The sequence below is a fragment of the Phyllostomus discolor genome, chromosome 14 (assembly GCF_004126475.2).
Source record: "Phyllostomus discolor isolate MPI-MPIP mPhyDis1 chromosome 14, mPhyDis1.pri.v3, whole genome shotgun sequence".
Lineage (NCBI taxonomy): Eukaryota > Metazoa > Chordata > Mammalia > Chiroptera > Phyllostomidae > Phyllostomus > Phyllostomus discolor.
The window spans coordinates 41,285,337-41,299,459 of record NC_040916.2 but is presented as its reverse complement, the minus strand read 5'-3'; the positions used below and the strand labels follow the sequence as shown (position 1 = coordinate 41,299,459).

Genomic DNA, 14,123 nt, shown 5'->3' with positions numbered 1-14,123 from the left:
CGTTTCAGACTGCCAGAGCATGGGTCAGAGGGGTCCTCGCTTACACCTAGAGGAGCAGAACAGGCTTCCGGGGGCCTGGAGGGGAAGGGTGAGTCAGATGGAAAGAGATTTAGGCAAACGGTGTGTCAAGCCCTAAGGGCAAGGAAGTGGCTGGTTCCCTGACCTTAGCACAGCGCCTGGGGACACAGTGGGCACACAAGCAAGTTTGGGTTTTCAGTTTATACTGAGGCAGGACAGGTTCAGTGGCGGGTAGGGGACTGCTGAAGACCAGCTCCGACAGTGCCTGAAGACCACCTCCGACAGTGCCGCCATTCTGACTCAAGCAGACTCCTCCTCCCTCGCAGCGCACAGTGCCGGGCCCTTCCCCGCAGCAGAGCGGTCACCGTGCATTTATAAACTGCCAGGACCTTTGCCATGCCTGGAAAGGAGCCCAACCCCGAACAAGGGTAGCAACCAGGACTCAGACCTCACGACCTGAGGTGTCCCCTGCCCAGAACACAAATGAGGCCCGTGGGGGAGTCCACAGGGCATGCCAGCAGGATGGCGGGATCCACATGCTCCCTCCTGTCCAGGCCCCTGAAGGCACCGGCCGGGGGAGCAGTACTACAAGGGGCCAGCGCCTTCTGGGCTGGTTTGGCTCAGACTGGGTCATGAGTCAGAAAAGCCACACTGTTCCTTCCAGTCACGATACGGCCACAGAATGTCGGTGTTGGTTTCCTGATCTGCAGAGAGGAACAACAGCGAGCTTCTCGTTCCTGACACGGAGGCCTCGGAGGTCAGAAGAATTCACCGAAAGACCAAGGGACCTCCCTCCCTTCCATCAGGTCTGGCCCTCGCCTTCCTGCTTGGTGGGAATCTCAGCACCAATCCTGCAAAGTCCACTTCTTCTTTCATCTTTAGTGAAAATCTGCAATGCTATCATAGGGTTCAACGAGACCAGAAGGCGCTAAAGTGGCAACTGGAATTTAGCCACAATCCCTCATGCAGAGGAGATGAGAGGGTGAGCGAGGCCAATATCACATTCCTCACACAATGTCAATTTAAATTAAACTTCCTTTAATGAAATAAAAAACAAATGGTGCATTGCATAATATCTGTGGTCACAGTATAAAACAATACAATTAGTTCATATAACATTGGATATGGACAAAAATACACAAGACCCTTCCTTTGTCTACATAAAATTCGGCAGATCCTATGTGCCCCGCTACAAAAGAAAAAGTCGACTTTTTTTCTCCTAGTGATCTGCACCCAACACGTATCACTGAGAATTTGGTCAAACAGCGGAAGAGAACTTACCTAAATCCCAGTTCCCTTCTTCCTCTGTTGTCATCGGTGAAGCTAAAAAAAGTTTTCTGAAAGTAGCAAGTTGTGTAGTATTGCTTATTATTCCTGCCACAAAGGCTCAGTCTTTGGCTCACAGATGCCAGTGACAAGTTCATGGCTGCAGGCCATCTGCAAAGCAAGAAGCAAGAGCCACGGGTTGGGGGGAGGGGGGATGGACAAGGGTCTGCGTAGGAGGGGCCTCTTTCACCAGGGTCTCGGGGGAAGCCACGTGGACGGGAGGGGAGAAAAGACACAAATAAATACATTTCTAAAGTAAGATTGAAATCCAGTTGGTGAGTCAAAGTTCCACTGTCCCATGAAAAATCTGAAAAGTTGATAAAAAGTCAGAGTTTGCATTTTTTTCTTTTTCTTTTTAAGTGTAATGTGTATGTAAACATTATAAAAGTAAACAATTGAAAGGAATTTTGAGGCTCCTATCTGAACATAGATTAGGCTCTTTCTGGGGATACTTTTATGGGTAGGGAAAAACTGTAATATTTTGTGAAGTTTTTGTTCAGAGTACATCCTCTGTGTGAATCCTGGCTGGGTCCTCCCTCCGCCTGCCCTGCTGCTTCTGGCGGGAGCCTCTCCCGGGGGAGCACTCACTTAGTGGGGGCTCCATTTGGTACATCGTAAGAGTGTAGCTCACACTTCTGAAAGGACACACACTCCAGGCAAGCTGAAGTCCTTGGAAGGAAGGAGGTCCCTGGTACACCCCCCTGGGATTTCCCCCTTTGGCTAGCCCTGCTGGCGACTGGCAGTTTGGCCAGCCCAGTGGGCAGAGGGCGGGGTCAATGCTTTCACACCCCCAGCCTTGAACTACAACAGCAGTTGGAAAGGATAAGGTACAGTGTGTGAGCACCTGTCACCTTTACTACTACTGTGTCTGCTGTGACCCATCCATGGTCTCACATACACCTGGGGCCACCCGGGCACGTCCCAAGCTAAGCACCCCTTCCTCCTACCAAGCGAGGCCTGTGCTACAACAATGCTGCGTCTTCTAGTTGGTGTGGTCAGTGCCAGGGCTCCAGGGCGCTGGCCGCCCCCAACACAGCGCCTGTGTGTGTGTGTGTGTGTGTGTGTGCGCGCTCTCTCCAGTTCTGGTTCGTACGATCACCTGGGACCCGCCTCCTCTGAAAGAGGAGTTAGGTAACGACACGTGGAAAACACCCGGCTCTAGAGCTACCGAGGCCTCCTGCTCCCCACCGGCCACTCGTGCTCTGCCGGGGCACACCTGCTGCCTGTCTTCCTGGGTGTCATTTGTGCCTGGAGCTCTCATCTGGGCACCACTGTCCGTGCAGAACCTCGTTCCTATCCCACGCGTGGTCCACTCGGTGAGCAAAACGAAAAGAAGACACTGAGTGGGAATCTGCCTCTGGGGGGGGCTCGGCGACAAGTGCAGAGGGAATCGTGGCAGCAGAGTGGGGGAGGGGGGAGGGGGAGGGGGAGCGGGGTGGGAGGGGGTGTCCGGCTCGTCTAGCCCCCTGCGACAAAGCTGTACATGAATGGCCATCATTTTGTATAACTTTATTGCTCAAAACAAACGCGTCTTTTTTTCCTCTTCGGAAGACACAGGAGTGTTAGATCCTTCAGAGCCACAATAGCAGCACAGAGGAGTGCAAAGTAGGGCAGGAGTCGCCTGCGAGCCTCAGAGCACCCCACCGGGATGGATGCCCTCGGCAGGCCGGCGCTGCGCCGGGGGCAGGACGCTGCAGGGAGTGGAAGAGCTCTTCCGGTCCGTGTCCTCCTCCCGGTCTGAGCAGTCAGGCCAAGCAGGCTGCTCCCAGAGCTACTTTGTAGGCTGTTCACGTGGCAATAAATTGCTGGGTTTCCTTTACGTTCCTAACAGGAAAGCAAAGCCTACAAAGCCTACCCCTTCTCACCGAGCCCTTGCAGGGGATCTTACAGAGAACCTGAAGGACCAAAAAGGTCAGAGCAAATGCACGGCTCCCCCAGGCAATTTCGGATTCCGTGACTCGGTCAGTCTCACCGGCAGCAGCTGTCCTTCACGTGAAGGGGACCACGCGGCCCGTGAAGGATGGGGGGTTTCTGTGGGTCCCCCGGCCGTCCCTTGGTGTCCAAGGCCTTTGCCTCCTGCATAAGGGCAGGACTGGGGAATGGAGGTGGCTCCTTCCGCCTGACACACCCCTGGCACCACGGACCCTCCCGGCTCAAGATGCAGAAGCCCAGCTCTCAGGATGCGCCTTCCACTCTCCCCGGGGCCCCTTGGGCCCCAGGGGCCTCCGCACTTTCCGAGTGTCTGTTCCTTCCCATGTCCCCAACCTCCTCTTCCTTGCAGACCTTCTTACTGCCCTGGACGGAGGTGGCTGTGTAGTTTTCTTCATATTCATTCTTAAGGCTAAGGTGGCAAGGTAAGGTGCTCGGTGGAGAGCCAAATTCTTGATTCCAGGGCTGCCGTTCCAGCACACTCATGGAAAGCAAAGAGCGAACAAATGGAAAAGGGCAGGGAAGCAAAACCAAAATATGCATTTGGGCTAGATAGGAAGTTCCATACTGCAAATTTAGATTTCAAATGTGGTCCGAACCCCTGGAAACAGGGGGTGGGGCAGGGCAGTGAAAGCTGCAGGTTCGCCTCTGGCGCAGGTCCTTGCTGTCTCTGGGGTAGCACAGCAGAGTGGGGCGCCTAGCCGCTCCCCCAACGCCTGCCTCCAGCCCCGAGGCCGGCTCTCACCCAGGACAGAGAACTCCCAACGAACTCCATCACCCCGTCCTCACCACAGTCCCTCCGCACAAGAGCTATAAACACACACACACGTCAGAGATTTATAAACCAGTAGGAGAAAAAAATTAGACAGAGGTTAACCATTAAAAAGCCGCGGTTGGGAAAGACACACTCGATTGTCCTCAGAAAGTGCCGTGGGAAGAGAAGCTGTGTGCTGGTAAACGTGTCCGCGCTCCGGGCTTGACATGCAGAGGAGGGAGCGCCGAGTCCCACCTGAGATTCGAGAGGACTGGGTTTTAGTGTAACGCACGTCACGTTCCAGTACCACCGTCCTCTTCTCGCCCAAATCGCTCCTGGGCCGTCCCCGTCGTTGCCTCGGCCGGCGCCGGCCTAGTCCATCTCCATGGACATGAGCCGGCGGCGCTCGCGCCGGGTCTCCTGGACCTCCTTCTTGCAACACCAGTGGGAGCTGCAGTACCCGATGAGGCAGGACAGGAGCCCGACAACGGTGGACAGGCCGACGCCGATCAGCAGCGGGTACTTGAAGGCGTTCAGCACTGGGAAGGGGAGAGCAGAGGGAGGATGGTGAGCGACACCAGGGCGGAGGCTGCAGGCGAGACCACGCCTCCTCCCCAACCCGTCTCCGGCGCCTGGCCTCGCGCATGGCAGTTTTGACGCGAGCCCTCCGCCCTGTTTGTCCAGAAGCGAGCAAGCGTCTCTCTCCGGCAGTTCTGGGTGGGGGTGGAGCAGGGAGAAAACAGAAAAGTGATTTCTCAATGTCTTTGAATGTCAATTTGCTTTTTAGGGTTTTGGCAGGGGACTGATTTTTAAAAGTCAGTATAAGGGCACCGCACACTCCGCAGCAGATGCCTCCTTAAAAAAACAAAACAAAACTGTATGTAAGCCCACTGTATGCATCGGATGACTGACGTGTGCTGGGGGCTATTTTAAGTAGCCCTAGTAAATTGTTGGGCACAGTGAATAACCACCCCCACACCTGTCTGGTAAATCTGGGTTTCACGTGGAGCCACTTCGAGGGAAGAATTTCTAAGGTGCAAACAGGGTGCCGGTGTCAGGGACGCACAGGCACTGCTCAGGTCCCCCGCCCCCACCCCATGTGCCCCTCCCCAGAAGCACCGACTCTCCCTGGGCGGATGCTGGCGCTGCGGAGGTGCCTGACGCGCCCTATGGTGCTGACGCTGTCACAGCCGCCGGAGGAGAGGCTGACACCCCACTTTACGAGAGGGGGAGTAAAGGATCCGAAGGGCTAAGTCATCTGCGGAAGAGCTGAGGCCCCTCCCGGTCGCCCCCAAATGATAACATCACCAGGGCAACAAACTCAAAGCGCCTCTTAATGCTCAGAGGCACCTGGACTTTAATTCTCTCCGTGGAGTTTTCTTCAATTAATGTTAGCTCTGAAACTTTTCGCACAGAAGACATTTCTCGTTAATCAAGGAACCACTGTCCCCACTCTGGAATGTTCAGGGAACAGGGTGGGGGGGCCCTCAGACCACCTCCTTAGGCTGCCCTAGTGGTCAGTGGGGGCCAGAAAGGCTGGGAGGGTCCCCCCCTCACCCCCACTCTAGGGTCCCATGCTGGTGACATCATCAGGAGGATCCTTCTTTTCTGAGGGGCAGAATCCAGAAGACAAAGTCGCAGGAACCCATTTACCGCCTCACCCGGAGCCCTGAACCTGCCCTCTCAATCCGTTCTCTGCCTCTGCCTGGCACAGTGAGTTTGTATAGACTCTATAGGAAGCACCAAATCTTTCCAGTGGGTCTTAAAAATCACTTCTCCGTGGTGCCCCCAGCACCTGACACCCAAGCCGGGGTCAACAGCAAGGGCTGCCTGTGCCCTTTCTGGTTTCGGCCCCAGTTAGGCACAGAGGAAGCCAGGCCGAGTTCCGGCACATTCCTCAAGCCGGGGGAGACCCGGCTTCCTTCTGTCAGCTGCCGTCCCGAGCACCATTTGCACGTCGCTCTTACCATCCATCTTCACAGTCAGAAAGACGGGCTTGGAGTAGATCTCTGCCTCCCTCTGCCAGGAACCCGTGGGCGACCTCACCCAGGGAGTCACGGAACAGTAGTAGTTGCCGAAGTCCTGGTCCTCAGCGCCGTGTACCCGCAGCAGGAACTCCAGCACGCTCACGCGCTCCAGGCTGAGGTCGCTCTTCCAGTCCCTGCGGGCCATGCTCACAATGCCCTTCCGGTCCAGGGATGACAGGAGGATGGGGGCCTTGTCCAGGCCGAAGGAGTGCACCGCAAACCAGGACACATCGAAGGCCATGTCATCTACGGATCACCAAGCCAACACCCTGGGGTCAGTGCCATGGGCAGAAACACCACGTGTGGCTAACACGCAGGCCACTCGACGCCGGGCCGGCGCTGCTCTGCCTGCTTAGGCCCCACCGAGGCCTCACACCAACCCTGTGGTGCAGGCACTTTCAACACTCTGCACCCTGTGCAGGACCAAATACCCGTGAAGTCACACAGCCAGCAGGCGGCAAAGCATGCGTCTTGACCCAGGGAATCCAGCCCCAGGGTCCCCCCCACCCCCGTAATCTCACTGCTGCCACCACTCAGCCTAAGGAGCACAGGAAGAGGAGTGAGACCCCAACTGTCCCCTACGAAGAACACAGGATGTAAAGCTGGGATGTGGTGACGTCACACACTGGGTCTCCCAAAGAAAGCAGGGTCCTGGGGCATCTGGGGCAGAAGCACCCAAGACTGGAAGGACATGACAGTCCTAAGAAACAAAAGGTACGTCAAGGGAGTCACACAGCAATTCGAGTCGTAAACAGTTCTGATTTCACTGTTTGCTGCGGTTGTCCCCAACCCCGCAGAGGTGCATACGTTCAGAACCAGAGGAAAAAATGTCAAGCTGAGAAAATTGAACACAGTTTAACAGTCCCGGAGAGTAATGCTGCTGAATCGTAAAGTATGCTGCGAAATTAAGGTTCTAACAGCCTCACATAAATTAATACGGGCATTCGAGAAAGAAGACTTGGGCACAAGTGGTCGTTCTCAAAGACTGCGGAGAGAGCGCGTCTACCAGGGGCCCCGACCTCTGCTTCTGACTGGTACCAACTGGTTTCGAGCGAGTCGGGCCTGAGACTCATCCGGCGGGCAAGGAAGGCCTGCAATGCCACCAACGCTGTTTTATCTTAAATCCACGTGACAAGGCTTTCTATAGAAAGGTTAACTAACACAGTTTTGGTTAAACTAAGGAACACTCGTGTAGTGAAAATACACATTGTAACCTCAAAAAGCACATCCTAAGGCAAATAAATTACTCTATTCAGATGCCTGCAAGAATTTCTACAAAACTACCCAAATGATTGTTCCTTTTCAACTCACTCTAAAAATGTTGAGGGCCTCAGAAAACCTCAGCTCTGCCACCAGGGTAACGACCACTCTCTACTCTGATCCTCAAAATACTTTCTTTTTCTCCCCATCGGCCACTGCGGCACCTGGGCACACAATCCGATTGTTCCCACAGTGCAGGCCATCTCTCGCCCAGCAGACCGGCTCCCGGGGGCAGAGGGCATGCTGTCCACGCCCTTGCACCCTGGTGGTGCCATGGCGGGGGGGCACCTGCAGCACTGTTCTGTGGGAAAATTCTAGCTCAGAGCTGCTGTCACCCGCAGGTGCTGGGGGTGAGTGACGGCAAAGTCACACTGTGTCCCTGTGACTTGTGCCCAGACTCTGAGCCCAGACTCTGAGCCCAGCCCTGCTGTGCCTTCCAGGGTGGCTGTGGCCAGGCCGCAGGGCCCGGCTCAGTGGACTAGACTCCCAGCACTGGCACTTATTAGCCTCATGACCTGGTGAGTCACTGAAATTCATGGTGACTTAGTTTTCCGCATCTGTAAGATGAAAATAGCAACATCACCATGGTTAAGATACTTATCTTTGTAAAATGCTTAGAACAGCACCTGGAATGTAGTAAGTGCTCAATAAAAGTTGGTTGCCATGAACAACATCCTCATCTCCACAGTTTGACACACAGCTCTACCAATAGCTGCTGCTGACAGGAGAGGCATCACTGCCTGGAGCAGCGGCTCCTGGGCCCTGTCCCGACCAGCTGGTGCGCTGAGCCCCCAGCTGCTGCAGGTGTTGGCTGCTTACGCTCTCACACCTGGAGTGTCCTCCAGAGGACTGGTGTTAGCTGACAGAAGCCGCCTCCTGGGGGGTAAGGAACGCCCTTCTGCCCCAGCCATTCAGCCGGTGGACAATGACTAACACGGGGACATGAGAGCCCAGCCCTTTCCCTTCCCTCGAGCAGGTGGCACTCTGTGGTGCCACCCACTCTCCGGAGCTCCCGCAGGGAGCTGGACTTGCTTTGAATTCACCTCTTAGCCTGGCTTCTCTCCTGCTCTGTGCTGAGTCCCTCGCTCCCTCATGGTTTTCTCCGGAGAGCATACCTCCAGTGAATCACTCGCATGCTTGTCTCAGGTTTTGCTTCTGGAAAACCTGACCTGACATGCCACCTCTACACGGCCGCCACCTGCCCTTGCCCATCCCCCCACCTGGCACAGGTGTGGCGTGGCACTTGGCCCACTTATGAAACCTGTCCTTTCCGAAAAGAGAATTCCTTCATAGCCCATGGGATGTGTGAGGAAAAACTAAATTACAACGTGTGTTTAATTATTCAGAATCTTCCATCCATACAGTCCAAGAGGGCAAAGTCCTGGAAAATTGCGATCTGCTCGATAACAGTAACCTATCGCTTTTGCAATTACTCCGGAGGAAAAGACTTGTTAGATTAAGGGCACCAGTGGCGACCCATTAATTTACTGAGAAAGAACACTTAAATGATTTATTTTTGCATGTATCATAGATGAGCTTTAAGGGTAAAAACGGCATTATCTCAGTCCAACTTTTGGAAAGTCCTGCCCTCTCCTTCCCTTGGCATCGTCTTCTACCCCCACCTTCGTTTTCACTCATAAATTCTCCTGTGTGTCCTCCATCCTCAGGTCCTCGGCAGGACACAGTCACATGCAGCGTGACGACCACACTCGGCGGTGGTCCCATGCGGTTATCATGGAGCTCAAAACCTCCTATCACGTAGTGATGTCACAGTGACATCACAAGCGTGACTCACACTTGTGTGGTGATGCTGGTGTGAACACACCCACTGGGCTGCCAGCTGCACAGAAGTGCATGTGCACAACTCCAGCAGCACGCCAGACCACGCACACCACACACCACGACGTTCGTGCAGTGATGAAACTGCGTTCGGGACCTTGGCTCCTCGCTCCTTTCCCCCCACTGCAGCGCTGGCCACCTCTGTCGTTTGGGGTGGTTTCTGTCTTCTCCTTTTCTTACATTTTCTACAAACTCTTCCTCTTCCTGTCTCTAAAGCTCAGCCATGTTTGGGTTCCCTCAGAGTGACAATTCTGGCATCCATCAGCCAGTCCAGGGGTCACAAATTCCGGCCGGGCAAATCTGGCCCCCTGATGTTCTGCGTACAGTTTCCCGGGGCTGCAGCTGTGCCCCGGTCTGCACGCCTCTGCTTGCACACACCACAGCGGAGCAGTCGCTGCACAGACCATCTGGCCCACTGAGTCGGAAGTGCTTCCCACCTGGGTCCTTTACAGAAACTATTTGCCAGCTCTGAACAGGCTGCTACCTGCACCTTCACTGGTGGTCCCGCAGAGGTCAGACCTCAAGGGGCAGCCGCCCAGGCCTCTGCTCCGCAACACCACCTCTGCCCAGGCCCCCCATGGTGTTCACACTGGTTTCCCTGCAGGCTACCCTCCCTTTGCTTACAACCCGGCTTTGATACAGAATGAACTCTTGCTTCCAGCGTCCATCCCAGGGCCACATGTCCAGTGGTCTCTGCACAGAACTCTACAAAACCTGCACAGATCTAGCCCTTTTAAGGTACAAAAATGGCCTGGGAGAGGCCGTGGCTCTGCTTGTGATGGGGTGGGCGGTGCAAAGATATCCAAGGTCAAAGCATGCAGAGGAGATGGGCGGCCCCCAGGCAGAGAGACAGCTGCTTTCTGAGCTCTTCAGAAGGTAGAGCAGGGTATGGTCCTGCCCGGCAACATGGACATCTAAGTGCGTTTGCATTTGCCGTTCCTTTAAATACAAGTGAGAGAGGGACATTGCCTGTCATGAAGGGGGACCAGCAGAAAGGGCGTAAGACTAATTAATGGTCCACAAGTCTTTGGCATCCTGCTAGCAATGCCAATATTTTCTGCAACAGAAAATTTACGAAGATTTTCTAATTTAATCTACACTAGCAACCCTTGGTCACTTGCTACTTGTCCGTTCCCTTCGGTATTTCTTCACAGCGTCAATCACTACCTGATATGATGTGGGCACTTCTTTCTTGTCTGTCTCCTTAACTGGGCTGCAAGTGCCGTGAGGGCAGACTCGGAACATTTTGCTCGCTCCTCCACGCCCAGCATCTCGAAGGGCACCGGCGCACAGAGGAGCTCAGGAGGAATCTGAATGGTTAGGTGAGTGCAAGACAAAGGGGAGGAGCCTGGTCTGCCGCTGCATCTCCAAGCTGCTCGCATCAGCATCAGCCCTCGAAGCGGCCCGCTGATCGCCCTGACAGCCAGATTAAATATCTGGATGCGTTTCCAATTCATCTAACAGACAGATGCATCCAGTCAACAGATACTTATTGAGCCCCTACTGAGAACAAAGTCCTGCGTCAAGCAGTTTGGGGATAAACAGACAGCCCAACCCCTGACTCGCACACCTGCAAAACACGGCAGGGACGATGCCAGAAACACTTCCAGAAAGCCACGGGGGGAGGGAGAACAGGTGGGGAGAAGTACCTGGATCCAGGGCTGCGCCTTCGACAGTGACGATGCAGAACAGTTTGATCAGATCTCCCCGGGTGACGGACGGCGTGTCGGAGTACACGGAGGCATTGAACACGGGCCCTGGAAGAGAGCGACCCTCGTTATTCTCTCTCACACTGTCAGGTCTCACACTGTCAGGTCCCTTGATACCGAGGCCATCTCAGTGAGTCTCCCTTCCCTCGGGTCAGGACGGGACCAGAAACACCAAAAAAAAGGTGCACTGAGTCCAAGTTTCTTCCTCGGAGACAGGCCGAGCCCAGGCACATCTGCATGAGCTCCACTGTAAGATCACGACCAGAACAGAGCTCTTCCTTAAGAACTACTCTGCTTTTGGCTCTTCCTTCACAGCTTTTCTGATGACAGCCCGTTGTCACGTGGAGGCCGCCCCAGCCTCCCACCCAGGTGCAGCCGGGGTTGTTTTTGGTTCCTGGTGATTCACTTCCAGGCCTAGTGGCTTAGAGATTAGGGGGATGGGGACTGAATCAGGGACGTGCTGGGCCCTGGAGCGAGCAGCCTCCTTGTGCTGGTGCGGCTAAGAGGCCAAAATCCAGGAAGGAGATGCACATGCCAACGATGGTGACATTTCCAGCACGTGTCCTGGGCAAGGTGCTGATCTGCTGGGGGAAGTGGGTGGTGTGGATATGCCTTTAAAAAAAAAAAACTACCCAGACAGGATTTGCCTTGCATGTCCTCCTGAGAACACTCCCTTGCTACCCAGTCCACTTTTAGAAAAGGGCCCTCTCCTTCCTCCAAAGGCCAGGAGCTGGTTCTACCCACGCCACGCTGACTCCTCCCAGCACCGTCTCCCACCGCGAGCGGCAGAAGTGCTGTCTCCCAGCTTTCCAGCTGCAAGGCAATGGGCACACGTGTGAGCAACAAAACAACAAGGGTAAAGACGGAGCACATCCAGAGAAGTATCCATGGCTCCTGTCTCCTGCTCAGGCAGACAGGGGCCAGGGACTACACTCGCATTTTAACCCCTTCATGGCTCACTTTTCGGGGACAGCATTCCACAGTGTTGAGCCAGCCTGATCCCAAACAGCCCAGCATTTACTGCATCCTAATGCATAATTCCTAGGAACAGGCAAACCTAAAGAAGGTTCTAGAATATGAACACTATGGGATTTCCGTTGAGCTTCCTGGGAAGCAAAGACAGATGGCCCTGGACACTGATTCTGAAACTCATTAGAAGCTAAGAATATAGGTGTTACCACCTTTTAAATCAGGTGACCAGAAATAAAACAGTTCTTTTTTTCAACGTCTAAAAGAAATGATGATGAGAGTAAAAGGTCGTGCAACCCGATCAGGCAAAGAATGGAAAAAGCTGTGTTTTCGTCCCTGCATGACCAGCAGCATGACTTGGTCAGACTGCTTTCCTAACACCAAGTCCCCGAGGAATCTGTTTTGCTGAGAGAAAGCTGAAGGGCGGTTGGAGGATGTGGAAACCTAGGGAGGTGAGACAGCCCAGGGCGGGTGTGGCTGAGTCCAGATTAACCACGGGGGAATTTAGCTCGAGGGATGGAGAACAGGACTGCACAGGCACCCCAGGAAGTGGGACGGGATGAAAGCACAGAAGATAAGGAAGTGTCACCTACTGCTGGGCATTGCGACCCTCAGTGAACTCGGCTCTCAGCCAGGGCGCCGCAGGCCCTCCTCACCCTGCACGTGCTCTGCTCATGGCAGCGAGGCGGGAAAGGATGGAGCCAGTTGTTTGGAGCTGGCTCGGACAGAGGTCATGACCGGGGGACTGCGTGCCACACGTGGCCATCCGTGGGTCTAGGGGAGCAGTGGGGACCACGGTGCTTTCTCCAACTAGAAGTTTCATGGTAATAAAACAGGGCTATATCGGGGGGCTTTCTTCAAGTGTCCAAGCTCCTTCTAGGAGAACACAACGTGACAAAACATAAAGAGATCCTAATAATGGATTCAGGTTTTTATTTACTTAATTTGAACCAGCAAGGGGAGGCTTACCTCACTTGGACAAATTTCCCTTTCTTTTCTTTATGTTACCAAAGAAAACCCCAAACGCCTCGTGGGTGACGAGCTGCAGCCCCCGTTTTCCCCAGCGGCCCCGGCTGCGGGAACAACAGAGCGCTTGTGCCGCGGCCCACCGTGCAGGCGAGGACGGGAAAAGGCCTCCATTGTGAGCTCCGCACAGCGGCGGGCTTCCTGCTATGCGACCAGCTCCCTCACTGCTCACGGGGGTCATTATCCCGGGCTTAGAAATATTTTTATTATGGCCGATTTCTGAGGGAATGCTGTTTTTGTGCAGGGGTTCGTCTGGTTAACTTCAAGATGACAGACTAAGGCACAGAGAATTTAAGCGAACACCCAGAGTCACTAGGGGTCCCCAGATTCCAAGTCTGCAGAGAGTACATGCACCGCTTGGCTTTTAAACACAAACACTGACACGAACCATCTCCCAACTCCAGCCCATAAAAGAAGGCTGTTAACAGCAATATTTCTGTGAAAGCCAAGATTGCAGACCATCTGGGTGTCCACCAATAGCGTGATGGTTAACCAAATTCTAGCAGGTTTAGTCATTCCAGTTGGTGTTTATCTAGAATTTGCTATAACATGGAAAATGTTTATCTCATCATGTTCAGTGGGGGAAAAGCAGGTCATAAAACTGTATATACAGTCTGATCTCAAAGTTATGAAGACAGCATACCAGAGAAAAATTATAGGAGGACGGAGACTGCAAATTAATGTATAGCTGATTCTCTCCTCCTGCTTTCTACTTTGCTATATTTTTCCATTTCTCTATTAAGGAGAAAAACTTAATTTTTATTCTTTTAACAGACCAGAACCTTTAACACTGTCCTTCCACCAAGAGGCAAATGCCCTGGGACCCGGCACAGGACGGGGGACACCAGGGAGGGCCCCTTTGCCGTGTGTGTGTGTGTGTGTGTGTGTGTGTGTGACAGTGTGCTGCTGATTTTCAAGTGACGGCTCTTCAGCACCAAGTCAGTATCTGCTGGGAGCTATTTGGGGCTACGGCGCTCTGCCGGCTGCTGGTTTTGATGACAACACCTCTTCAACTGTGAACTGGCCGTGACGGCTCCAGGGATTTCAATAAAAACCTTAGGCAGCCTATTCATCCTGGAAGCTACAGTGATTTTTCTTCTCTTATGCTGACCCTTAAAGAGTTGAGAAATATATTCAATATCCATTCCTTACCCAGAGATACAAAAGATTTTATGTCTCCCCTCTTCCTCATAACAGTTTTTAAAGAAACATCAAAAAGAAGCCTAAGATGGAATAAACACCTGCAGACAATAAAACAGATACTCA

General features: G+C 53.7%; 1 protein-coding gene across 1 annotated transcript in view; it reads right to left on the bottom strand.

The window, feature by feature from the left end:
• Positions 1-1,035: 1,035 nt before the first annotated feature.
• PTGFRN (prostaglandin F2 receptor inhibitor) overlaps positions 1,036-14,123 on the bottom strand; it is a 74,703-nt gene continuing 61,615 nt past the window's right edge. The window contains exons 7-9 of the mRNA XM_036015804.1: positions 10,803-10,910; positions 5,995-6,300; positions 1,036-4,566 (exon numbers count right to left, since the gene is read on the bottom strand). Coding sequence (XP_035871697.1) covers positions 4,400-4,566; positions 5,995-6,300; positions 10,803-10,910 — 581 coding nt within the window. The 3' untranslated portion in view covers positions 1,036-4,399. The remainder of the gene's footprint in view (positions 4,567-5,994; positions 6,301-10,802; positions 10,911-14,123) is intronic.